Source organism: Meles meles, chromosome 5 (assembly GCF_922984935.1).
Source record: "Meles meles chromosome 5, mMelMel3.1 paternal haplotype, whole genome shotgun sequence".
In the NCBI taxonomy this organism is placed as follows: Eukaryota; Metazoa; Chordata; class Mammalia; order Carnivora; family Mustelidae; genus Meles; species Meles meles.
This window is the reverse complement of record NC_060070.1, coordinates 141,752,504-141,779,704: the sequence shown is the minus strand read 5'-3', so window position 1 is coordinate 141,779,704 and position 27,201 is coordinate 141,752,504. Positions and strand designations below refer to the sequence as shown.

Sequence of the window (27,201 nt, the reverse complement as noted above, 5' to 3'; positions counted from 1 at the left end):
GGTCCCATCTTCTGTGGCACTCTCCACATTGCATCTGAGATGATCAGCTGCTGTTTCCTGTCCCTAGAGTAGAGCTCTCCTGGACCACCACACCGGGCTTAATGAATCCTCTTTTAGATCCATCGCAGGACCCAGCAAACACCTTGAACGCTGAAGAATAATTTGGTACCCCAGGACACACCTTACTCGAGGGTCACACTCCTCGGAGAGTGAAAATGGGATTGCTTTGCCCAGAAGGCAGATTTCTCAGGCCGCTCAAAAACCTTCAAAAACACAATTCTGCCATCTCTCTCCATCAGCAGTCCTCTGTGGGGGGCTCTTCACGAATTTACTCAAGGTGGACAGAAACCATTTAGACAATCCCGACCACGTGCCAGGAGCTCTGTGTCTCTCGTGCCCAGTGTACTCCTCTGTGCCCCATCAGTAAAATGGGCAGATGATAAAAGACCTATCCCACAGAGTCTGCTATGGAGAATTAAATGGACTCATGTACGTAAAGGACTGAGAGCAGTGGTCAGCACTCCACTTTGTACATACACAAACACTGTAAGCGTGTTAAGTGCTAGATTAAGGGTTCGTCATAGCTCCTCGCAAAGGGGGTATTCTGCTGGGGGACTGACTCTCACATAGATACCTAAGAGGAAAAACTGGGATTCACACCCCATTCTAGAATATCCAATTTGTTTCTCCAATTTCTAGTCAAGGGCCTCATTAGAAGACTGTGCCAAGAAAACATGTTCTACTTTAAATCACCAAAATCTGAGATCGTTCAGGGAAAAGGGTCTCAACCCGGGTACCACCTGCCTTGCGCTCGTAAGGCTGTCAGGCTCGGATGCGAACAGACTACCCATGCCTGGGGACTGCCGGCCACGGGTCTGCAACACCTCATGGACACCAAGGCCATGGAAGGTGGTCCCAGGAAGGGAGGCCTCATGGAATGTGGGGGACCCAGCCATACTCGGAGGCACCTGACTCCTGGTTCTGGGGGTGCACCTGCTAACCAGTGCCAGGGAAAGAAGGGAGGTCCAGTATGTGGGCTCAGAAGGCTCAGCGACATGTCCCTGCCACATGGCCCAGAAGGAGGGGAAGCAGGTGGAGGAACTAGGAAAGGAAGGAGCATGAAGCGGCAGAAAGGTGCTCCACGGACAGGAAGGGCCCTGAGTACACAGATAAGGAGATGCACCCAAAGACAGGAACCCCAAAAGGGATACCCATGCCCAAAGTGAACAGTGCCCTCTACAGCTTATTTCCCACCCCCTCTCTACCACTCCTTGGGACTCGTAAGCAGCTGGAGCCAGCAGGAGCCCAGCGACAACCATGCCCCAGCTCTGCATCCCAAGTGTCCGGCCCGGGATGAGACGCAGGCGCGTAGCGCTAGACAAAGTCAAGTAGACACTCTCGGCTGCCGTGTCGCGGCTGGGGACTAACACGGTGCCTCTTCTTCAGCTAGACACCCGGGCTGGAAGGACAGAGGAAGATTTCGAAGGGAATCTGCAGTCCATTCTGCCGTTTAAACCAAACTCATCGACCAGCCCATCTTCCAGCAAGGAAACCCCAAAACACCAGCCTGACTCTGCTCAGTCTCCTGGGAGCCTCCTGTGCCATCTCGTCCCATGCTCTTCCACAAGGTCAAACTCCACCCCAACTTGAACCCTCTGGATTTCCTCCACACCCCCAAATCCAGCCAGACCTCTGCTGTCTTTGCCTCCCGACAGATGACTCGGCTGCACCTCTGGGCCCACATAAAGGAGGTACTGGGTAATAGACACTATTTACGTACAGAGCATCAAGCAGGTGGGGCGTGTGTGTGTGTACATACACACACACACACACACACACACACACACACACAAAGACAGACCCAAGATGCTTCCGCGGTAAGAGAGCAGGATGCAAAAGATGGTCTTGTAAGCCCGTCCTGCCACCTAAATAGTAATCCGACAAGTCGTGACTATTCTAGGATCAGAAGGGGGAATGGGGAATCCCGTAAAGCGCCCATAAATAGTTTCATGCACAAAACCCGTCAGATGGCATGTTTATTACAGCAGCTTCCTTTGTTCTGCAGATGGTAGCCTGCAGCCAGGCCGGGGGGTGGGGGTGTCCCTCTTTAATAGAGACAACCAGCGCCATGCGTTAGGGAGGGCAGGAAAGAGACCTCATGAGAGTTATCAGAGATCTGAACGGGAGCACAGGGATGTGGCTGCAGGGGAAGAACGGAACCACGAGAACATGGGTGAGTGGCCCGTGCTCTCCTGCAGTGAACAGAACGTGTGTGAGCTTCCGCCAGCGAGAATCTCGGGCGCCGTCAGAAATGGTCTCGTAGCTCTCCACCACTGCATGTTAAGACCTCTGCCCCTCGGCTTCGCTGTGGTGATCCTTTCATCTGGGAAAACCTTAAGATCGAGGTTAAGGTATGAAGAGTGAACAGATACAAACACCCCTTCCAAACCTGAACCGTAAGAAAGGGGAAGCTCATCCCTAAGTAGACACCAGGAGGTGAGCCAGTGTTCTAACTCTTGCCCCCTCGAACCCCACATACTCCAGCCAAACTAAGTCACATAAAGTCACATAAAGTATTATTCTCCCAGAGGAACAAAGGCACAAGCCACTGAAGCCACAAAGCAATCACAGATCTGTCTGGAACAGCTACCTGAAAAGAACAGTCAGCTAGGTCCTAAATGGTGTCCCATCCAGGATGGACTTCTCCCCGGTGCCCTTGGGCATGACCTCTAATACTGGAGGACACCAGAGAGGACTCCGAGAGCAAAACGTGTTTTACTCAAGATAAGCTAAAGGTTCCCCTTCTCCCTACCTTTCTATTTACTGCTCGGTTTGCAATGCAGAAAAAATTTTATTTTATTAAAGAAAGAATGCAAGCACTTGGCCAAGGAGAGAACATATACTAGGGTCCTACGATCTGGGGGGCCACAAGGAAAGTGCACTGCACAAACGTGCTCAGCCGAGGAGGGAAAGTGAGGCTGTGATCCAGCCATGGCTGGGCTCACCAAGCCAGGTGCCTCGGGCCCAAAGGGTACTTCTGGAATTTGTCTGTCCCAGAGGTGCCTGAAAGAATCAGAACTATGGTTTATGTCCCCAAAAGAAGGGGACGTGGTGTAGTGGAAAAGTCCAGGCATTACAGATATGAAGACTTGAATTCAAATCCTGACCTTGGTACTTATAAGAAATGGATCACTAGTCACGTATTTTCAACATTGGTGGACTTGGCTATAAAGCAGGGGTAAGGAAACCCTCAAGGGGTGGGGCACCTGGGTGGCTCAATCAGCCGAGATGCTCTTGGTTTCCAGTCCGGTCATGATCTCAGAATCGTGAGATCGAGCCCCGTGTCGGGCTCCATGTTGAGGGTGCAACTTGCTTCTGACCCTCTGGCCCTCTCCGCCACTCCCGACCTGCTCCCTCTCCTGTCTAAAAAATAAATTCAAAAATAATTTAAAAAAACAAACAAAAACCCTTCCAAGTGTTTCCCTAGGATTACGGTAAGACTTATTAGCACAGTATGTTCTATTCACTAAGCAGCAGTGCTTCCCCTTTTAGAAACAGGTTCTGGAACTTCAAAGAGACTGAAGTATTTCTAAGAGTCACACGCTTTCTTGTAGAGTGGGGACTTTCTATTTATAGGTCAATTGCTTCTTAATTTTCAGATGTTCTTACATTGCGTCAAGGCTTCCTTAGTCATGAGAAGAAGAAAGTGAACTGTGTAACAAAACTAAATGGAAAGGTTAGGGTCCGGCTAAGATGAAGTACAAACGTGCTAGTTAGCTAGGATTCCTGGTGGTCCCCTTCTCCCTCTCATTCAACATTCAAAGAACAGAGTATCCGTAGAGCCAAAACAGACTTCCTGCCTAAATGAAACCAAAAATCGACATGAGACAACGGACATCAGACCACAAAGCACTTGATCCCTGAGAGATGGGGAGGGTTTGGCGAGCTCACAGCCCCAGGAGAATTTCCAGGCCACAGCCCAAGGAGGGGAAATTCAAACAGGGTTCAGAGGAATCTAATTAAGGAGAAGAAGCTGAAGTCTGGAAGGCCAAGGTATTGAGCAGAATCTGTAAGGCAGGATACCAGCAAGGGCCATGCAGAAAACTCTAGAACCTCCTCACATCTTCACGGGGTACTCATAGCCACTAGTGAGGAAATCTACCGAAGGAGATATGCAGGAAAGGACTGGAGGGGACCATCCCCGAATCCCACACAGGGCCAGGAACCATGCCTGTACCTACTGGCCAAAATGGTAAACTTCCTGATTCACAGGGCAGCAAGGACTCTTTCAGGTTTCGCCTGAGCACTGGGGAAAACTTAACCCTACACCAAACACTTCCCTGGCTCTACTCAACAAAGCTGAAAAGCCAAGATCCAGAAGGACCCAAATGCTTCCTACAAACTCAACCACACCTCAGAGAAATGCTCTAGACAGAGAAATACAAACACGTCCAGTACCCAAAGGGAAATGAACAAGGCCTGGCATCCAATGCAAAGTTCTCAAGGCAAGAGCACAAGAGCAGGAAAATAGGGCCACTAGCGAGGAGGGACGGGAGTTGATCCAAAACAGACCCATAAATAGCACAGGTGAAAGAATTAGCAGACGAGTGGACTAAATCCTCTACTGTAACTGGATTCCGTGTGTTCAAGAAGGCAGAGCAAAAACCATGTCAGGATAGGCACTGAGGATTACACAGACCAAACTCAATTTCTGTAGGTAAAAACAGCAATCTCTGAGGTTAAAGAAGAATATACCTCTGCAGATCTGAGATGGCCACTACCTAAAACAGAATGGGATGGGGGGAGAGAGAGTAGGATAAAATAACAGCATCGAGGTGCTGTGGGTCAGTGTCAAGCAGCCAAATATATATTCAACTGAAATCCCTCAAGGGGAAAAGCAGCACACACACTAAAAAAGTATCTGCAGAGATGCTGCCTCCAGTTTTTCCAAAAATGGTGAAATCAAGAGAACTAAGCAGCAGCTCAATGAACTGCCAACATGAGAAAAATAAATCACACCAACGTACATGGTAACAGTGATGAAAAAAATCGGTAGACCAGGGAAGGGGTGCCTGCGAGGCTCAGTCAGTTGAGCCTCTGACTCTTGCTTTGGCTCAGGGGCCCAGCATCGGGGCCCAAGGTCAGTAGAAAGTCTACTTCCTCTCCCTCCCTTCCTTCTCTCTCTCCCTCTGAAATAAATACATCTTTAAAACACACACACACACACACACACACACACACACGATGACGACTAAGGAAAAGGATACTTTCTTCGAGTTGAGTGACAGCAGACTTCTTACTGGAAACAGTGCAAAGCAGGGACAGCTGAGTGATGTGCCTGTCCCCACCACAGCATTTTAAGGTAATACCCTCAAATTTGCTTTGGCTCAGGGGCCCAGCATCGGGGCCCAAGGTCAGTAGAAAGTCTACTTCCTCTCCCTCCCTTCCTTCTCTCTCTCCCTCTGAAATAAATACATCTTTAAAACACACACACACACACACACACACACACACACACACACACACACGATGACGACTAAGGAAAAGGATACTTTCTTCGAGTTGAGTGACAGCAGACTTCTTACTGGAAACAGTGCAAAGCAGGGACAGCTGAGTGATGTGCCTGTCCCCACCACAGCATTTTAAGGTAATACCCTCAAATTCTATAATGAGCAAAAGATCTTTTTAAAAATCAAGGTAGGGGCGCCTGGGTGGCTCAGTGGGTTAAGCCGCTGCCTTCGGCTCAGGTCATGATCTCAGGGTCCTGGGATCGAGTCCCGCATCGGGCTCTCTGCTCGGCAGGGAGCCTGCTTCCCTCTCTCTCTCTCTCTGCCTGCCTCTCTGCCTACTTGTGATCTCTCTCGCGCGCGCGCTGTCAAATAAATAAATAAAATCTTTAAAAAAAAAAAAAAAATTCTAAAAAAATCAAGGTAAATTTCTGGGGCGCCTGGGTGGCTCAGTGGATTAAGCCTCTGCCTTCGGCTCAAGTCATGATCTCAGGGTCCTGGGATCCAGCCCCGCATTGGGCTCTCTGCTCAGCAGGGAGCCTGCTTCCCCCTCTCTCTCTCTGCCTGCCCCTCTGCCTACTTGTGATCTCTGTCTGTCATATAAATAAATAAAATCTTTAAAAATAGTACTTCCACAATCCTCTTCTGTGGTTACCTAAGGGTCCCACAGAATACCACGTTCCACCATTCTGCCCCTTCTTCACTCCTTGTAGAGACTCTGTTCCGGTCAAGACAGCTGCAGAACAGTAGTACTAAAACTAAACTCTAATTTGTAAAATTGTCTTCAAGGTGTTACCAGCGAAACAACCCGCAACACTCTGGTCTGTGAAGAGGTCTAAATCTTAACCAAAACTCAAGTGAAATAGATCTAAAGCAGTTTGTGGCTATTACTGCCAAGATTCAAAGCGAAACAAACAAGTACTTTTAACATTGCACTCGACTATTAATGCATTTTGTGAAGGGGAACAAACATTTAGACTTTTAAAATTCTTTTTTTACAGATGTTCACAGTGAGGGGTGCCTGGGTGGCTCAGTCGGTTGGGCGTCTGCCTTCAGCTCAGCTCATGATCGCGGGGTCCTGGGATGGAGCCCCCCATGGGGAAGGCCCTCTGCTCAGTGGGGAGCCTGCTTCTCCCTTTGCCTCTGCCCCTTGGCTTGGGCTCTCACACACGTGCGCTTTCTCTCTCTCTCTCTCTCTCTGAAATAAATTATAAAATCTTAAAAAAAAAAAAAGTTAATTCTCCAAATTCAAAACCCAATCGACTGGAATGGGACCATCTTTAAACGTAGTCCTCAAAAAAAATTAATTAATTTTTTTAAAACAAACAAACAAAAACACAGTCCTCTTTCCATGGCCGAAGACACTGTCGCTCTTAAACAAGAAACTGTGTAGGCCCCTGCAAAAACGGTTTCTGTACTTTTTCACTAGATTCTCTTGAAGGTTTTTTTTTTCCTCCAAAGTAAGGCAGGGATTTCAGCAGTAAGTACTAGCAAAATAGCCACCCCCCAAGGTGAAATGATGACTAATGAGTGCACAGCTGAAACAGAATCTGCTCTCCGACAGCCCACCTTCGCGAACTTGAACCTCCTCTCACTCCTGACTGCTCCGTGCAAGCAAAGAACCTGGTTACGCCCACCTCGGGAGGCGGGGGCACGAGAACTCACACTGTGTGCCACAAGGGTCCCTCCTGTGACTCAGTGACTTCAGCGGAGGGACACATGCCTACACCTTTCCATCTGCCCGCAGACAGTGTGGGCAAAGACACAAATCACAATTTGTATAAATCAAAACTTCTCTAAAACACGTTTGAGAAGTCCCCAATAAATGTGCATGCTCAGACGCAGCAAATTCATGGGTCACACCCTGTGAGCACAGCTAATAATAATAGTATCTAATGGGCAGTGCCCCCCGACACACCTGCCAGCCCTTCATAACACCTCGTTCAGTGCACAAGACCACCATGACGCGGTTACGACTTTGCAGACACTGTAACACATCAGGAAACGAGGCCCGGGGATGCTACAGAACCCGCGTAAGGGCACAGGACAGGCAGCGCAGGACAGGCAGATGGTGAGCCACAGTAAGACGCCACACTGTCTAGCTCCTGCCCATACCGTTAACCATTACGCCACAGACCAGATCCCCTTGACACATCCCTAAAAACTACCACCGTCATTGTATTTTTCCTGCTTATTCCCTCCAGCCAAAGACAAAGTAAAATAAATAGACAGAGTTAATCTTTCTGTAGATCTGAGCGGTCAGGACTCCTTTCAACCCATGCATTTTGGATCTTCCATTTACTTGCATTTTCCATTTACTTGCATTTAAAAGCACACTATGGGGGGTAGCACAGTCGTTAAGTGCCTGACTCTTGATTTCAGCTCAGGTCATGATTTCAGGGTCATGAGATCGAGCCCTGCTATGGGCTCTGCGCTGGGCATGGCACCTGCTTAAGATTCTCTTTCTCCCTCTGCCTCTGCTCCTCCCCTCCTGCTCACCCACAGCTGCTCTAAATAATGAAATCAATCAGTCAATCACCATCACGCCAACTTTGTACACCACCTTCTTCCTTTCCAACAGCCCAACAGGTAATCCCTATGCCCAAAACCATCATTCTGGAGTTGCTCAGTCTATCCACACCTGACTGACAGAATCTGTCCATTTGGTTTCTGAAAACACGTCAGTATTTCCTGCGGGAAATCCGAGTTTTATAAGAGCCAAGTGTGATAGGAGAGGCCACGTCAGTGTAGCAAGAGGATGAGGGTAGGCAGCTTAGCTAGGCATAGCCACCACCAAATTCAGAAGGAGCTGATTCCAGGGTCAAAGTCTTTAGAACATTTCCATTTGAACAGTAATATTACATTAATGTAGAATTTGTTTCTATAATCGTTTACCGCAATAATCAAAAGAAAAGGAAAATCAACACTTAGGAACTCCCACCAACACGGAGTTCTTCCTGACCTCCAGGGGCTGGGATACAGTGTCCACCAAACAGGACAAGAGCTTGTAGAGAGCACAGCTTTTCCTTTCATCAAGAGTGGAGGACAATTTCAGAGGATGTCCTTTTCATGGCTAGGTAAAAAGATAACTTTCATTTTTGCCTCAATAAAGAAAAATAAATGCTACAGAACTCTGGATTCTACTGCTTTCTGTGTTTAAAAAAAAAAAAAAAAAAAAAAATCCCTGACGTCCAGTACACCAATGGCACCAAGTACAAGGGCCCCAAACATAGCTCAGGGGGTTTCCCATAGAAAAAGTAACACCTTGCAAACACACGAGATGTTTGGGCTAAAGACTCACAAAACACATAACCAGCATCAGAAAATGGAACTGCTTTGATTTCCAGGTTGGAAACCCAAGGCAAGGGTCTGAGACTTGCACAGTCTACACCCCGTATTTTAATATTTTGTCAAACGCAAATTCCCTCTTTCCATCACTCCCAAGAGAAAACGCCTATTAACTGGTGATCCTAATAAACCATATATTTAGGAACAGCAATGAACTGTACAAGAATGGCTAGCACTTCCTAGAGAATAAAGAATGCTCAGTCCAGAGCAAAGACATAAATCACGGCCCTGGAATTTTAGGATCTAGGGTTCTGTCCCCCAGTCTAAATGCCTACCAAGAACGCGAGGGGTCAATCAGAAGATAGTCCTCTCAGGTGTATATGCATGAGGTTCAGGGAACTGCAGGCACAAGGTTAAAGCAGTGTCTCAACAATGCTCTAAGCGACGTTTTGAACTGACCACTTTAGGTAGATACTCAGGGTCTGACATCATCATCCGCAGGGCCCAGACACCCCAACGGCTTATTACAAAAGGTCTAATACAACTAAGAAGCAAGACTGACCACTCCCCTTCTGGCAAGGCACTGACAAAGCCCCAGGAATTCAGATTTCAGTTCCAACAACATGCATTAGAAGGCAGGGTTCATACCAATTTATACTCAGTACTAAAAAGGATCAAAACAGTGAGCTCTTTAAGAGCCGAAGTATTAAAAATTATTACTTGGGAGGCAGCTGAGTGGCTCGGTCAGTTAAGTGTCGACTCTTAATCTTGGCTCAGGTCATGATCATAGGTCGTGAGATCGAGTCCCCATGAGGCTCTGCGATGGACGTGGAGCCTGCTTAAGATTGTCCCTTTCCCTCTCCCCAGCCCTCCCTCTCAAAAAAAGTTTGTTTAAAAAAATAAAAAAAGTTTATTATTTTGTATTTGCTACATATCCTACAACACCGCAAGAAATCTTAGCCCTAACTTCCTAGTTACTTGTAAACTCCAAAACATCCAGGCCACCTCAGACCAGCCCAAGCTGTCAAACTGTAACCTACATTATTATGTCCCTGATGATCTCCCTGGTGGAGAGTGAATATAAACAAGTAAAATGCTGCTCTGAATCCTTGACTCAGTAAAACAAGGTACTTGACAAACTAATTAAAACAGATTAGAAACAGTTACATTTTTCTTAGAGTCATCCTGAACAAAATTTCTCTTTTCCGCTATCCTGGAGACAAAAGTTAAATGACCGATGCACACACAGCTGCCACTCACCAACACGGCAGCGTGCGAAGAGGAAGCCAGTCGCCCGGTCGACTAAGAAAGGCATCGGGAATCAGGGGTGAAGGGCCAGCACCCCCACACACACCCTGAGAGAATGAAGCCTTACAGATGTCGGCCATGGCAACCCCTCGTTGGCAGGATTGGGGTGGGGGGGGCGCGCCCCTCGGGGGGAATTGACGGCCATGCAGCTCAAGGACCAGGTTCTGACATGCCCAACCACACTCAGAATTTTGCACCCTAAATGGAGATGAAAGACGATGCCAGAGGTATGACCACCCACCTGTGTTTGGAAGCACGGACAGTATCATTACAGCTACCAACCTATTTGCTGATGGGATTTCTAACACACACCCTTGACCTCCCTCTCTTGCGAGGATGCATTTTTCCAACTGGGGACGAGCGAATGTTTGTGGCAAGCAAGTATCAGAAACCTGACAGACTGGTCATTGAGACACTCACCCAAGGGCCTTTTAAAAAGAGACTAACCTACAAGGCCCAGGACACTGGCAGACCCTGCATCCGTAGGCTTGCTGACTATCCACGAATCTGAGACCTCTTCTGAGACACAGCACTGAGAAATTAAGAGGAAATTGTATTCTGGGTTTTCTAAACAAAGACACGGCATGATGGAAGAAAATAAGATCTTAAAACACCTAACACATGGCTAATCCAATCCTTTCCTCTGAATTTCCACTAGACTCAGTAGTTCAGCAGATATACGCATCCAGACAATTTCCAGAGGGTAACTAGAATTCTGGAGAAAGAGTACACAGCAGCAGCCAGGCCAAGGGATTTTTTTTTTCTTTTCCCCAACCTCTCGAACTACCAGGTTCTAAGAAAACGTCATTCATCTAGTCATCCAGGAAAACCTCGGGGGGGGGGGGGGGGGCACAGAAACTAAATGTAATTTCTAGAAAGGGGTGGGAGGTGGGGAGCACAACACATGAGGTACGAAATCAGGCAGACAACCAACAAGGGTTTTTGTTTTTTTGGTTTTAAAACACCCCATTACAAGAGCATGATATAAGGTCACTGCCGCCGTGTGACCAAGAAGCCACAAACTTTATCAAACCCCCATAGCCAATTTCCCTATCAAACTCTCAAGCTTATTTAGGAAAGTCATTTTAAAAAAAGAGAAGGGGAAAAAAAAAAAAAAGGTAAGTTAAGTTTTATGAACGATTCCTCCCCCAGCGCCGGGGTGAAAACACCACGCCGATCTGTTTTCCAGAGGAGGAACACTGTTCAGAAACACTGCATTTTAATTCTACATTTTTAGGAACCGCTGTCTTCGGACACGGCAAAATACCACTGAATGGACTCCAGAATCTGAGGAGAGTCACTTAAAATGACGGCAACCCCGTGGCCAGAGCTGAGGGCGGGAAGGGGCTCTGTCCGGCCCAGGGCGTGCTCGGGTGTGTTCGTTTTTAGGGTCAGCGGGCGGACCACGCTTAGAGACGGGGACCTGTGATACGGAACCTCCAGAACGCAGGCTCCTCTCTGACAACCAGGAGCCTGGGGAGGTGGGCCCAAGCCGGCTCCCCTGGGGCAGACACTGGCGTCCCTGGTTTAAGGAGCCGGCACGTTCAGCCTTGGGTACTAACCTTTTCCTCGACGGCCCTTCTTCAAAATCTGAAGAACTAACATCGTTGCTAGCAGAGGACACTTGGGATGCATCGTCCTTCTCATTCTCTGACTGTTCTGACGCTGGTCCTAATCCCTTAGACTGGCCATTACCAAGGAGCCCTACAGGTGAGAAAAGGGGACAAAGACTTAAAACACGTAACACAGGAAGTAGCACTTTACCACAGTTACCCCTACACCATGGCTGATGAGGCGGGAGCAGAATTTGCAAAGAAGGGGATTAGAAGGTACACAGATGCCCTCCCCCTTCTGGGTGGGGCACCTCATCCTACATGAGCCCTAGGAAATCATTTCGACAGCAGGATTCTGTAACCGTAACAGACTTTACAGGGTTCTTACTGAAACACACAAACATTTCTCAGGGCTTGGGCTAGGAAGAAAGGCACCTCGTGTATTACCAATTCGAACTAGTCAACCTTCAAAGGCTAACAGATGTACATGAGAAACACTGAAATCCTGGGGCACCTGGCTGGCTCAGTGGGTAGAGCGTACAACTCGTGTTCTTGGGGTTGTCAGTTTGAACCCCACGTGGGGGGGAGAGAGGATGTTAAAATAAATCTTTAAAAAAAAAAAAAAGAAAGAAAGAAAGAAAGAAAAGAAACTGAAATCCTTTTAGGAACTGGCTTTAGGAACCAGACAAGAGAAAGCAGAAAGCACTATTTTGGAGCCATAGTTTACGTTGTTAACTAGAAATCATATTACACAACTTCCTCTTCATAGTAACCCGTTATATTTGACAAGTCACGTTTGCCTCTGATGGTCTCAAAGAACAAGGCCTCTCTAGGACCTGCATATATGAAGTCACCATGCAGAAGAGGGAGTCCTGGGGCCCCAGGATGTCCTGCTAAGTAAGGGAACTGGATAAAGGTCCCAGGGTAGGGTCTACGCCAAAGAATATTGCTAGTGTTTTAATAAGCACTGAGGCCCCACTAATGGGTGACGGCAGAATAGAAGCCTGGCCGGCCTGTCCTCCAGCATGGAGACGTGCTCACACATAGGATTCTGGATAGAACTCAAGTCCTACCGACGGGAAGCCTGCCCCAACACAAGTGTCCACAGCGACTGGCCCCCAATTTCCCGGTCGCATGGGCATCAGAATCTGGGAATCCGCATGAAGGCCTACACAGGATCTACATTTTCACAGCCAACACAAAGTATAGTGTGGCCCCTTGATTTACGTCCTTGCAACATTTCCGCCAACTCCGTAAGCAGTGAATTCCCTGTATTAAATTCCTTTTCGGTTCAAATACTTAAGACTGGTTCCGACGACTGCACTAACACTGTAGAGGTAACAGGAGTCTACATATTTGGTAAAGTCGTCCGAAAGAACGTGATTATCAGGCAACCGAACCCTCACACGCCACCTGCTCGTGCATGCGCTGCCCTGCTTGTGTGTTTTCACCTCCTGAGGATGAGTAAAACCAGACCGTTGGGAAGCCACTGTGGTGCAGTAAGGCCCGTGGCTATCACCGAGATGTGCAGCTTCTGGGGGGCGGGGCTGCAAAAACGGAAGTGAAAACACAGATCTTCCCCAAGAGAGAAAAAACGTGGGCAATTTACACCATGAGGTCAAAAGGAAACACGAACTGCACAGAAGCCAGAGTCTATGGGTAGGGGCACAGTCCATGTCCCCACTACTGTAGCCACGAGTCCTATGTAGCTATTCTTTTTAATGCGGTTTTTTTTTTTTTTTTGAGGTGGGGGGAGGGCACAGAGGGAGAGAGAGAATCTTAAGCAAGCTCCATGCTCAGCACAGAGCCCAATGCAGGGCTCGATCTCATGACCGCGAGATCGTGACCTGAGCCGAAACCAGGAGTTGCACGCTTAACTGCCTGAGCCACCCAGGCGGCCCCATTCCACGTAGCTCTTGAGCATCTGAAATCCAGCTGGTGCACAGAAGAAAATGATTTTTTTTTTTTTTAATTTTAATCAACTGAAAACAGACCGGTAATTTTGTATTAATTTTTGAAACATTTTTGAACAGATCCTTGGGGTTGAGTCAATTATATGAAAATTCATCTTCCCTGCCTTTAGGTTATTTCATGGAGCTCTAGAAAACTTAACCTACGTAATAGTAGGTATGAACTACGTAAAATGACCTAGAACACTTCAGTAAGGTCACAGGGGGGAAGAAAGCCTATGGAAAAGAGCAGGATGGATATAGGCGGCGCTAGAGATGAAGGAACTGGGCCAGGGAGAGAAGGCGCCCAAGTGAAAAGGAGACGGGCGAAAGGCCACGCTCGAAAAGGATGGGCAGTCCGAAATAAAAACGGATGCTAGAACCACATGTAAAATTGATGAGGGAGAGAAGGAGAGGCTTACTCTTGGCTGAGATCATGTTTTCCAACAGTCCATAAGCACACAAAGGAGAATAAAGCAAGAGAGGAGGGAAAGCACGGGAGTTCATCCATGCTTTTTTCTTAATTTTTTAAGCTTTTATCATCTGCTCATTTTCTTAACACCTACCATATGCCAGGGCCCTGGGGATACAGGCACAATCAAACAAAACCTGAATTCCAGTGAGGAGGGAGCTCGACGAGCCCACAGGGTGAAATCGGTTAGTGTGTGCAAAGAAGAAGAAGCCTTGCACTTGGAGGGCAAGGAGAAAGTGACGGGGAGGGGGAGAGACCCAGGGAACGTGAATCAGCGATGCCAACACACTTGCGATAAAAACGAGAAACCTAGAAAACCAAAGCCAAAAACAGGGGGATGGTGGCAGTGAAGGGGGAGGGGCTGGTTTTGAAGCTGAGCTTGGATCAAGAAGGAAACAAGCAAGGACCACGTGCCGTCAGGTGAAGCCAGGGCAGACACACTGCCATGCCGTTCAGTACATGCCAAGATCTTCCGGGTGTATCTGGGGCAGGAATAAACAGCCCGAGTGAGCCAGTGAATTAGCAAAGAGAGCAAAGCTCTTCAGTGACGAGCTACACGGGCCTGCCTGCCCTTCTGACAAGAATGATCTCCGCAGATTCTCAAACTGAAGCTTGAATCACAATCACTGGTCCAAACACAGTCCCCAAGAACCGGTCACCCCCAGCGTGTCCTAGTCTAACAAGTTTGCACGTGCTGCCGACGCGGCCTGGACTGGTCCGGGGAATATCTTGAGAACCATCCCCAGACAGCAAAGCCAGGTTCAAGGTGGGAGGAGACCTTGAAGACACCAGGACGCCCCGGGCCCAGTGTGAAGCAGAGGGGAGGAAACTAATTCTGATGGTGCCATTTATGACGACCTAAATGAAATCAGGCATCCAAACCGCAAAATTCTCTTGGGACATCCTTCTACTTTTTACCAGGGATTTGGTGAAGGCAAAGAAGACGGCTTACACAGCTTGTCACAAAGCTCTAAGGAGGCGATTAATGACAAATTCGGGGGGGAAAAAAGTAACACACTGGGGGGGAAATAAAGCATTCATCTCTAAGAGGCGTCGATGTAAAAAGTAAAAAGGCACAGGATGGTTCGCCCCTCCAGAACGCGACTGTCCAACGTGCAAATTCAGGGAAACCAGACTGTGCAATTTCACAAGGAAACTGGGAACTTGAGCTGACTGTACGTGAGCTCACTGAGGCTCGCGGGGGAGACAGGAGCAGGCAGGATGCTCTATGAAGCCACCCTAAGGCGTGGTTGAGTTACATGAAAACCACTGAAAGTAGTGCTAGGTCCACTGCCCCGAGCCCTCAACTGGACTAACGGCATCTCCAGAGAACTCCAAAGTTTCCTCTCTTCTGAAGATTAGCAAGGACGGTTTGCTTTCCGGATTAGGAAAACTGGGGCCATACAGAGGCACTCACTGCCTGTAGATGCAAACTGAAGGAACTCAGCTTTTCGTGGCCTTTCTAAGGGGCAAGTAAGACCTATCTGTTCTGCATGCAATGTGCTCCTGCAATTTGAGGGCCCCCGTCCTGTAGAGAGAATACTTTCGTTCATTTTTAGTGAGGCTGTCGACAGGGTTGGACAAAGGCATGCCCACTTCCACCTGGCTCTCCCCACGCAGCCCACTCTCACACCTCCCCTGCACTAGCTACCTTATTTCATCCTGAATGTTTTGGTCCAACTCTTAGTGCCTGCCCAATCCGGAAGAGCCAGGTCAGCAAGACGGATGAGGATGCCACAGGGCAGAAGAGCCATTACCAGAAAAGGAGACAAGCTAATGCGGGCTGCCTTTTCTTCTCGCTAACAAAGCCCTGCTGTCAATTTTTTCAATTATTCTTTTTAGTCGATGAGAAATAACGGAACAGCGTCCCCTCCTTCAAACACACGAGCTAGTTTTTTTTCCCCAAACCCCTCCCCCGATCACCACGAACCTTCGCTGGGAGAGGAGGTTACACGGAGAAAATTGAATGGCCCAAAGATCCCGTTTTCCCCACATGAGCAATTGTTCCCCTCTATTAATATTCAGTAGGTTGAACTTAAATTAAGCCACGTCTATTGTCTTTCACAAAAGCAATAAATATGAGCTGAAAATTCCAAACCACTGTGGGGGTTAGGCAGCTTGGGGACTGCCTGCAACCTTGGCTAGCCACCAGGGGTGGACAGGGGCAGCGTGTCCCAGGCCCGAGACCACCTGGCCACCGCGGGCAGCAGTGTCCGTCCTCACAGGCTGAGAACGCCCAAAAGAATCCAGTACAACAGAACCGGGCCATCACATTTAGCCCATCTCCCAAATTAGCAAGAAATGAAAAGGCTCTCCATTCAAGGCAACACACCAAACTGGCTTCTTTTCTAAGCCTGGAGCAGCAGCAGCAAGCGGGTAAGAAGATTTCCTGTCCCTGGAAGACTGGAGATGGACGAGCCTCATCTCCCTCTTGCCTTCACATTAGAAGGAGGGGGGGTAGTTTATAAACGAGGCCAAGGACCCCGTTAGCTCCAGAACTCCAGCTTAAGCAACTGACGGGGTTACAGATTTCAGAATACTGACGTCGAGAGAGAAGGCAATCTTTTTCTAACACTGGAACACACACACACACACACACACACACACACACTCAGAATGTGCAGCCCATGTAATTCCATGTTTTAGACACAAAGAAGTTTCACCAGCCTTCCCATTCGCTCCATGTACATGACAGGATACAAAACCAAAAGGGGAAAAAAAAAATTGAACCCCTCTGTTTCACAAAAAGCAGTACCTCAAGATGGGTTCAAGCAAAGGGGAAAAAATAAATAAATAAGGAGACCTCTGAAGCGATTCCCTAGCTTCCAAAACATCTGGAGCACACCAAACGTATTAGCATATTAGGGAGAGCCAATGGATTTGGCTTTGTTGTAGAAGAGATACACAAAAGGTAATTCTGTATTATACAGCCAATGCCCGTCTGTCACTGGGAGACAAGGTATCACATTACATATTAAACAGTCAAGCATCCAAAGAGAGCTTTCATTTTCAGCTGCAGAGAGAGAGTGTGTGTGTGTGTGTTGGGGGATGGGGGATGGGGGATGGGGGATGGCTGCCGCACTTCGACTTGAGAGAAAAATGATCACAACGGCCCCCTTGGTTGAGGCAGGACCCTCTCTCAGAGATTCAGAATCCAGAGTCTGCTAGTGAAAATAAAGTCTGTTTTTCACTCAAATATTTAAAGAAAAATTTGTGGACTGTTTTTTTTTTTTTGCTTTGGGATGCCAGAGGGAAAATGTGGGCTCAGGCCAGCCTCGCGGGTTCAACAGGAATACAGAGTCTGAACCCAATAGGACATGCTTGGGTCAGCAGCTAAGCTTTCGGAAGGATGGTCGGGTTCCAGGGAAGGGGGTGAGCGGGGCAGAGAGGTCTGCGAAGCTAAGTCCAGGCTGGTCCATGGACATTCTCCCCCCATCAGAAGGCAGAGGTGGACGAGAACAAATGACAGTCTCGAGGCGCGATGTCCCTGCCACACTCGTGGTCAACAGAGCACAAATCAAAGTGGGTCGAATACCTCCGCGTATGGGAGGTAATAATCCCTCCCCTCAGGAGCACGGCCCCCAAGCAGACAGGGCTCCCCTTTGTCTACTCGCGATCGGCTACGGAGATTTCCCGTTCCAACCCACAAAATGGAACCCAAAAATAATGCCAATGACTCTCAGAAGAGCCCCAAGATAAAGAGACGACAGGGGTTTTTGTTAGTTTACACTATTGGGTAAACAGACAGATACGGCCCGAAGAACCCTTTCCCAGCACCATCTTTCCCCATGAAAGAAACCTTCTTGGGCAATCTGAAGGTACCTTGCACACTCAGGTTTTTGAAAAAAGGTGTTCCATTTAAAAAACAAACAAACAAAAAAACCTGAAATGGTACTAATTAATTAACATGGAAAAGTTGGGTCACTGGGTAGGGAAGGCCAACGTCAGACTCTACCCCATTTTTCTTATTTCAGAATCAAGCACGCGGCTACCTCTGAGTGGGAAGAGAGACAGGACCCTTGAGCCCAGAAGGGAATTCCTCACCTTGAGGCACAAAGGAGAGCACCAGGAGACACACACAGAAAGGGTGACCACATTAGCGGTCTAAACCCCAAAGGAGTGAGCACTACCCAGACAAAAGACCTCTCCTTCCCACATCCTGACCAGGAGGCCCAAGAAGAAAGAAAACAATCCTCATGGAGGGGCTCCAACCACCACTACCGCAGAGCCCCAGTTGGACTTCATCTGGTACAGAAAGCAATCAATCAATCAATCACTCAGTGGGAAAGATCCAGGATCTCTAGTTTCTGGACCAGCCGTGGGAGCTACTTGAACTATGATGATCGCAATGGCAAGCAAATTGCGCTGTGAATTTTGCAACAACCCATTTACTTCTTCAAGGTAAATACGGGCTCTTTCTCCTTACATTCTCCCTCTTCTCCCTCATTCCTCGTCCTTACCACGAATTTTACAACCTAAGAGGTAGAACAGCTTGAATCATAATCACAACCACAGCAACTGGAATAGAAGCATCCACACTGCCCCACAAGGAGCTCCTCTCTCTACTTTGGCATGCAAGCATCCATAAATCTCCACCCCGGGCCTTAACTCCTCCGGGTCCAAACCCCATCCCAATACCGTATTGATTTTACGCTGGCAAACCAGGCGAAAGCATGCCCACCAGGCCACCTAGTTATAACTGTCCGTCCAAAGCATGAATCCCCCAGGACACACAACTCAAGCTTCTGTCAACTGTGCAAATGGCCCAGGACTGAACACCCCAGAGGTCAAACACCACCTTCCACATTCCGAAGAAGAGGGATTAAAAACAGATGCTGGATTTAGGCCGGTGTGGAGACCAAGCTGGAGAACAATGGCATCACGGCAGAGCATGAACTTGGGAGTCACACAGAGCAGAAGTAAACACGGGGCGTTTCTAGAGAAATTCTTTTAGACAGATCAAGGAGACCCAACACATCCAAAGTTTTACGTTCAGATAACTGGACATGCCAAAAATCAGAATTTTTTTTTCCCCAGAATTTTTTTTCCCCAAATCGTGCAATTTGCACTTGTCAAAGGCAGATTTCCATTTACCTATGCAGCGAATTCTCAGAGAGCTGGCGAACCTTTAAATAACTGCCATATGCCTGTGTATTTATCATTATTTAAAGCTTAATATCAGCACTTACATTTACCCCACAGATGCGTTACCAAAAGACACAGGCTCTCAAATATTAACAAGTCTCTACAAAGTTAGGCAAAGCTGGCTTCAACTCAGATCAACAAACCCCATAAAGTTACTAGTCCATGTACTAGTCTGTGCTGATAAACAGGCACCACTCCAAATGCTGTGTCCTAACATCCCAGTTTGTAGAGAAGAGCCACACCCTTAGCCCTAAAACCTCTCTGGCTGCTTTGACTCCCCTAATACTATACAAATGGACCCCAGAGAAGTCCTCCATTCCCTCGTGTTTGCAGCACTGTAGCACGGGGAGGGATGGATGGTTCTGAGGGTCCTCATGACTTCACTCACAAATCAAACTGCACACCCACTTTTCAGATGAACAGACTAAGAATTAAGCGGGCTATTCGAAGCAAAAAATCATCATCACAATAATAATAAAGAGTAATTTTTAAGGTGCTCACAGCAATGAAGTTCAGAGGCCTACTACTTCCCAGAGCAACATTCTTTCTCATACTGAAATCTAAGGGAAGCAACACAAAAAGAACTCAAGGCACGCGGCCACAGAACCTGCAGAGACCAGAGGCACCTCAAACTGACAGTTCCTAAAATTCATTTGTGTTTGAGTAATGCAAACCCCGATTCATGCAGGAAAGGTGGGGGCGGGGGAGGGGAACTGAGAGCACTCTTGAGTTTTCAAGCTTTCAGGGCTGACCTAGAAGCACCCAGCATCCATGTCCGTGCCTCAGTTTCCTCTGTCTATGGAGGAAGGAGGACAAGAGATACAAAGTATTAAGGGAAAGGAAACCATGCACGCTGCTGATAAAGGAAACCAGAGCTGCAGTGAGGATGAACTAATTAACTTTAATCAAACATCTATTTTTAAATGCTGGGAAATGATCACATAAACTGGCAATAAAATAAAGGGACCAACCATAGCCGGATGGCGTTTGGTCCCCAGAGAAACGTCTCAATTCATACAAGCCTAGCTAAAACTGCAGATTTGGCCAAAATGGTCAACAGAGCTGAATGCTTTAAGAACGACATTAATTCTCTCTTGTAAATTTCCACAGTGCCTTTCCAGGAGCCACCACTGCCCCCAGGGAGGATATCAAAGCTCAAAGAATATTAATATCAAGCAATCGTAACACTTTCCACATACTCCTACGTATACACAGATAGACAGCTAGATCTATCCAGCACCTTGCCATCCATAATGGATTTAATCAGGACCCCAGTAGGGGGGAAAAAAACCACAAAAGGCCTATTTCTCCAACAAAAGCCATAGCAGCCTGAAACAAACCTAGAGCTATTTGGTTTTTATTTTATTTATAGGAACAGACCTTCTATCCCAGGTTCCTCAAGATAAGCCACCAAAAACTGCACCTGACAGACCCGTGGAGCAGCCATCCTCAGAGCCGGATCATTGCAGAGAGACAGAGAGGAAGGAGGACAGAGGGAGGGCGGGAGGGAGGAGGGAGGGCGAGCGCGGCGAGGCAGGCTCCAGAGCACTTGTCAACAATCCTCCCCTGTACGTAATAAGCAGGCGGCGAGCACATTCCGCGCGGCAATAGGACGGCCGCCGCGCAGCCCTGGGCCCGGGAGGGGGAGGGGAGGCACCAGGGAGGGAAGGTTATTTATGGGCAGGGGAGGGAACCCAACCCCGCAGAGGAGGGGTCTGGGGCGCCTTCTCCCCCTCCTGACAAATTGAGAGGGAAGAAAAAGAAAAGGGGAAGGAAAAGAGCGACTGGCTTTTCTCTATCTAGGCAAAGCAATTCTCCCAATCTGCAATGCAGACAAATCCTTATTGGAGAATTTCTGACGGCGGGGGGGTGGGGAAGACGAGGAGGGGAGAGACAGGACACCTCTGACGGGGGTGGTCAGTTTAATGGTCTGCCAGAGCGCCCCCTCCATGCACACATTCCACCCCGCGCATAGCCGCCCCTCGGACGGGGGGGCCGTGGTACATTTTCAATGGCATCCCTTTTTAATATCATAATCTGTGTCATTCAGCACTTCCCTTTTATTTATTTGTATTTGTTTTTTTGGCTGGGAGACCTGGGCAGAGATCCAGACAGACTGCAGAAATCTCATTCCACAGGCTCCTCCTCCTCCTCTTCCAGGGCTCCCCCCATCCCCTCCCCCCAATCTGGGCAACCAGGGTGCTTTATTACTCCTGGGATGGCCGCCGACCCCCTCCCCCCAGCCGTCATCCTCCCCGCCCCCCAGCACAGAGATGGCCCTCCCCCCACACACCTAAATTCATCTCATCTAATAACACAGAAGCTGTTTCTCATTGTTTCTGGAGGCTCTATCACAGAACAGGCTCTGTGGCCTGGCGGTGGGGGGTAGGAGGGTGGTGCGGGCGCAAGACTCCAACAAGGCTGGCCAGCTCCCCGGCTCCGATGACTGGAGCATGCCCTCTCCCTTCATTTGTCATAAAGCTATTTGATTTTAAAAATCAATTCTTTCAAAGCTTTAGAACTTCAGATGGCAATTATGATGTCCAAAACACATGCTCTGGACACCAACCCACACTCTAACTCTTTATGCCTTTCCATGGGGGGAGGGAGGGGAGGAGACGGTGGCATGCCATCAAAGATCCCACATGCTGAATTGAAGTTTTACCTCAGATCCATCCAAGGGAGCTGGGAGAAGAAAGGCTCCCACTATCACTTTTAGTTAATTGCTGTTTAACCACCGAATGAACCCCTCATGGGCTTTACACACGTTGAGTTACAGAGACCTCACCAAACCCCTCAAAGCAGTTACCACATTCGCTTATGGCATCTAGCCCACAGTTACCCAGGGCTGGTGATTATTCTTTCCAAGGGGGCAGTCTCTTGGTACCTAAATCACCAGGGCAGAGCTACCTGCCTCACTTTTAAACAAACAAAAAAATCAGGAGGTTGGTGGGGGTCTTTCCTGACTTCTAACCTGCTATCCATTCACTTTAAAATCAGAATTACAGGTGGGGCCTTAGGGAGCATCTAGTACAACCCCCCCCCCCACCCTTTACAGATGGGCAAGGGGAGGCTTAGGCAGGTTCGGGTTCGTAACCAAGATCAGAGCTAACTCCTTTTAGGGTTCTCAACCGAAGGTCATCCAAGAATTCCAGGGTACCCGGGGACCGGAACAACCCCATGATACAATTTCCCCGGAGAAGTCACAGGGTTAAAAAATCCCTCACGAATTCTATCCTGCCCTGTGTGGAAGCCTGCAGAGCAAAACCTCATCCAGTTTTCTCCAGTGCAGTATCAGCCTGTAATGCCGAACAACTGTTTGGCCGGCATCCCACCGCAGCATAAGTCATACACGGTCAATTAAAGAATGTTTAAGGGATGACTGTTTGGCTTTTTTCCTCTTCTTTCTACTGGGACTGGTCTTTCGGCACCCTCGGTAATCATAAGCACCCAACCCAGAACTGGAAATACGGGATGGCAATTCTGAGAAAGGTAAGGAAGATGGCAAGGACCACAAGACCTAAAATGACTGGCCGGAAGCCCAGTCTGATGGTCACATATGGCACTGGTCTTCCTCAACATCCCAGCTCTGCCGCCCCCAACGGGACAGGGTACAGAGCCCTCAGCCTGTCCGAGGGAAGCACTGCCTGCTTTATTTTTTTTTTTTAAGATTTTATTTATTTATTTGACAGAGAGAGATCACAAGTAGACAGAGAGGCAGGCAGAGAGAGAGAGGAAAGCAGGCTCCCTGCTGAGCAGAGAGCCCGATGTGGGACTCGATCCCAGGACCCCGAGATCATGACCTGAGCCGAAGGCAGCGGCTTAACCCACTGAGCCACCCAGGCGCCCCTGCCTGCTTTATTTTTTATCTCTATTCTCCCTGACTTCACTGCTTCTCCCCTTCCCACTGCCTGGAAAGTAACTGGGTGCTTAAATGGAAAAAGGTGAGACCTCACGGAGTGTCGGTCCTGACCACGTTTACTTCCAAGACCATCTCTCAGGATCAGATCGTACGCTCCACACTCCCTAAAATATACACTTAGTCAGACCCCGTGTGTCCACTCTGACCTGTGCTCTGGTCGGGAAGGGAGAGCTGAAAACTTCTGGCCTGTGAACTTCAGCAGTTTTAGACTGTTTGGATGAAACGCTGGTTCACCAAAGAGAAAGAGATGGACTGACAGCAGCCTCTGGGGGACACGCAACAGAACCGAAAACCGTGTCCTGTTTTTGAATAAAAATACAACTTTCAATGCTGAAAATCTGAGCTACAGAGGGTAGAGAGGCAGGGTGAGGCCCGCAAGGGCTGCGGCTCTGTTCCAAGGTGGTATGATTGACAACACCATCGGCTCAGTTTCAACATTCAAAGATCAGAGCAAGTTCCAAATTTTGAGTGAAGACTCCCCAAACGTCACCCACCTCAGTCCTCCTGTTTGAGTTTACTATAAAGAAGATCTATAATCCCATGGTCAAACGCAGTTACTAAAGCATTATCTCTATGCCTTATCTATAAATATACATATAGATTATCTACATATCTACAAGCTTCCGCCTACCCCACTTCTTTATTTAAGTATATATAACTGTGCTATATTCTTTCACTGTGCTTGATTATGAACTGCACAAAGAGGGTACTGCTCGGGTGGGGGGGGCGGTTTGCCTGGGTGGCTCAGTGGGTTAAGCATCCAACTCTTGGCATTGGCTCAAGTCATGATCTCAAGGTCGTGGGATATAGCCCCGCACTGGGCTCAGGGCTCAGTGCAGAGCCTGCTTCAGATTCTCTGCCTTTCCCTCTCCTGGCTCATGCGGGCACATGCTCAGCCGCGTGCTCTCTCTGCGCATCTCTCTCAAATAGATAAATACTTTAAAAAAAAAAATACACTGTGTTAAGTCTCAGGGGATTTGTTTTTCCCCCAACTCAACACGAGGTTACTAAGATCATCTATCCACGATCTTGCTTAGTATTTGCTCGTTTTCACTGTTGCTCATCACACTCCACTGTATGAATATTCCACACTTGGATTATCTCGTCCAAGGGCATCTAAGCACTGCCAGTTTGCTGCTATCACGAACCAGGCTGCAAACTTCCTTCTGCTCGTCCCCTGGAAAACATGCACTGGAGTTTCTCTGGGATACACACCTAGAAGTATAATTGTTGGAAATTCCTGAATATGCAAAAACAAATTTACCAGCTAATGGCAAACTGGTTTCCAGAGGAGGCATCAACATTGGCCAGTCCACCAGCATCACTGTAATCTCTCAGTGCTTAAACAGAGAGACCTATTCACCTAGGACTCTAGAGAACAAGGTACTTTCAACAGCTACTTCTAAAGAGATCAGCATTTCCAGAAGGATCTCCCATCCTAAGAAATGCTATGCAGCCAGCCAGCTACACCGCCACCATCCACCTATCACCCACCCAAACACCAGGACATCCGAGGACGTATTTCGCTGCTGAGAGCTTCAGAACGGATGACCCTGGCGGCATGGACAACCGTCTCGTTACCTCTGAGTTGGGCCAACTCAGCAGCCCCACCAGCTGCACTTTGCATTTTAAAGATCTAGGACTGGGGCAAACCCCAATCGAGGCTGTGGATAAAATGTGAGAGAGCAATCACTTGCATGTCTTCATCAAACTTGGATATCTAATAGTGCTGTGCTGATTAATTACAGAAGCTGCTTCATAAGCATTTAGACTTGTTTTATTCATGTATCCAATCAAGGAAGTCAGCTTATCTGGAGAGGTGGGACCGAACTCAGAAAAGGAAAGAAAGACAAGCCTTGAGAAGTAAGAGCAGGTCGCCAAATACTCCTTATCATCCATGATCTGCTTCCCAAAGCTCTCCAATTTCCTGCCCTCTGTATGTTACTGCATACAAAAGGTGGTACCTTACCAATCCAACATGCCCGCCCCCACAGAACATCACTACAAAGGATTAGAGTGGAGTGGGCTGCCGTGTGTTCATGTAAGAACAGAGGGTTTTAATGATCACACTGCATTAGCCATGTCCTCATAAAGACAGATGTGATCTTGGCTGAATTAAATAGTATTGATCACATCACCTACGTTATGATAAAAAGCCAGTGCAAGAAAAAGTGATCCACAGGACTAATATTTGACTCTCAAAAATATTAAGTGTGGGCCCTTTACAGCAGCCAACATAATAATAAACGGTACGTTGTTAGTTTTCTACTTAAATAAAAGTTAATACACTGGCGGAGCGCCTGGGTGTCTCAGTGGGTTAAGCGGCTGCCTTTGGCTCAGGTCATGATCCCAGGGTCCTGGGATTGAGCCCCACGTCAGGCTCCAAGCTCAGCGGGAAGCCTGCTTCTCCCTCTCCCTGCAGCTCTGCCGACTTGTGCACTCTATCATTCATAAATAAATAAATAAATAAATAAATAAAATCTATCTTAAAAAAAAAAAAGTTAATACACTGGCAATATACCAAGCAGAACTGGATACACATGGAGTCTGGCTTGGACTCCTTCCAAGAGGGCTTGGTAATTCCTGAAGAAACAACAGTGTTCGACTCTAATGCGTGTGGTTGGCCCTATAGCCAACTTGACTTCAAGGCCACGCTGTACAATTATAAAATAATACCAATAATTACAAGAACACAGTAGGGAGATCAAGGCTGGGGGGCTGTATATTAACTAGTGAAACTTGGTTGCTATGGATTTCGTTACTAGTACCACTGAGATGGTACTACAACTAAACCAGGAAGTTCAAGTTAAGAAGCCACTAGAAAGGACAATGTGCCATCAGACTTTACGATCTGGTAAACATCTAGCCCTAAGAACCTTGACGGTTCACAGTACACACAGAACGATTTGGACAGGGGTGCCGGGTTCTAAATCTAACTCTTCATCAAGTCTGTGAACTTCAGTGGAGAATCAGGGACATCAGGGAGATCAGGGAAAACCCTGTTTCCTCTGTTAAATACCCGTAAGGACAACAATTGGTTAAATCAAGGCATTAAATTGATTATATCCGTTAAGAGGGTTAATGGTACCTAATCACTTTATAAGGGCTACCTTGATGCCTTAATAAACTTTGGTGGTAATCAATTACAGAATTTTTTTTATCAAATACAGACTTTTAATTATTTGGTTATAAAAAGACATCTCCCTCTCCTACTCCCCTGCTTGTATTCCCTCTCTCACTGTCAGATAAACAAACAAAAACTTTACAAAAAAAAAAGACACAAGATAAAAATATGCCCTGGGTTTCAATATATTTTTTTTTAAATGATTTGGGTAATGGATTTACACAAAGGTAAACACAGAAATGATGCCAAGTTAGAGGAGATTAGCAGCGTTGAGATTATTTTGAAAACATGACCCACAGACGTATCCAGTAAAACTCAACAGAACTGCAACAGGGCCATCTGACCTACTTTAGAAGACTGAATAATGGAAAACTAGGTTTGAGAAGAACTCAAACAGCTGACTCAGGTCATAGCGGAAGAGTGTCGATCTCAAATCTGATTCTGACAAGACCCACAGATACTCCCTTACGCTGCTAGGATGGGAACAAACTGGGGAAAAAAAAAAATATTTCTAGAGAGCAACTCGGTGACAGATGCCAATTTTTAAAAGTCTGTAATTCAGCAAGTTTGCTTCTAAAAAGGCATACTAGGATACAAATCAGAGAAACAAAGATTTATGTGCAAGGATTTTCACATACTTGAACAATTCTCTCGGTCCTTTTACTGGTTCAAATTCTATCAGCATCCAGTTTTTAAAAAACAAAACAAAACAAAAACAAGTGCCTGGCTGGCTCAGTCACTAGAGCATGTGTGACTCTTAATCTCAGGGTTAGGATTCAAGCCCCACATAAGGTGTAGAGACTACTTACAAATAAAATCTTTAAAAAAATAAATAGGGGCGCCTGGGTGGCTCAGTGGGTTAACACCTCTTCCTTCAGCTCAGGTCTTGATCCCAGGGTCCTGCCCCCCATCAGGCTCTCCGCTCAGCAGGGA

At 47.5% G+C, this 27,201-nt stretch overlaps 1 protein-coding gene across 3 annotated transcripts in view; it reads right to left on the bottom strand.

Moving 5' to 3' along the window:
• Positions 1 to 27,201, bottom strand: part of JARID2 (jumonji and AT-rich interaction domain containing 2) — a 257,277-nt gene that overhangs the window by 92,744 nt on the left and 137,332 nt on the right. Inside the window, exons 1-2 of one of the 3 annotated variants that reach the window (XM_046004328.1) lie at positions 20,603 to 20,703; positions 11,666 to 11,807 (exon numbers count right to left, since the gene is read on the bottom strand). The exons of 1 other annotated variant lie outside the window; for it this stretch is intronic. In XM_046004328.1, the coding sequence (XP_045860284.1) occupies positions 11,666 to 11,807; positions 20,603 to 20,669 (209 nt within the window). In that variant the 5' untranslated portion in view covers positions 20,670 to 20,703. Of the gene's footprint in view, positions 1 to 11,665; positions 11,808 to 20,602; positions 20,704 to 27,201 lie in introns of those variants that run through there. One more of the 3 variants, XM_046004327.1, reaches the window with a different exon arrangement.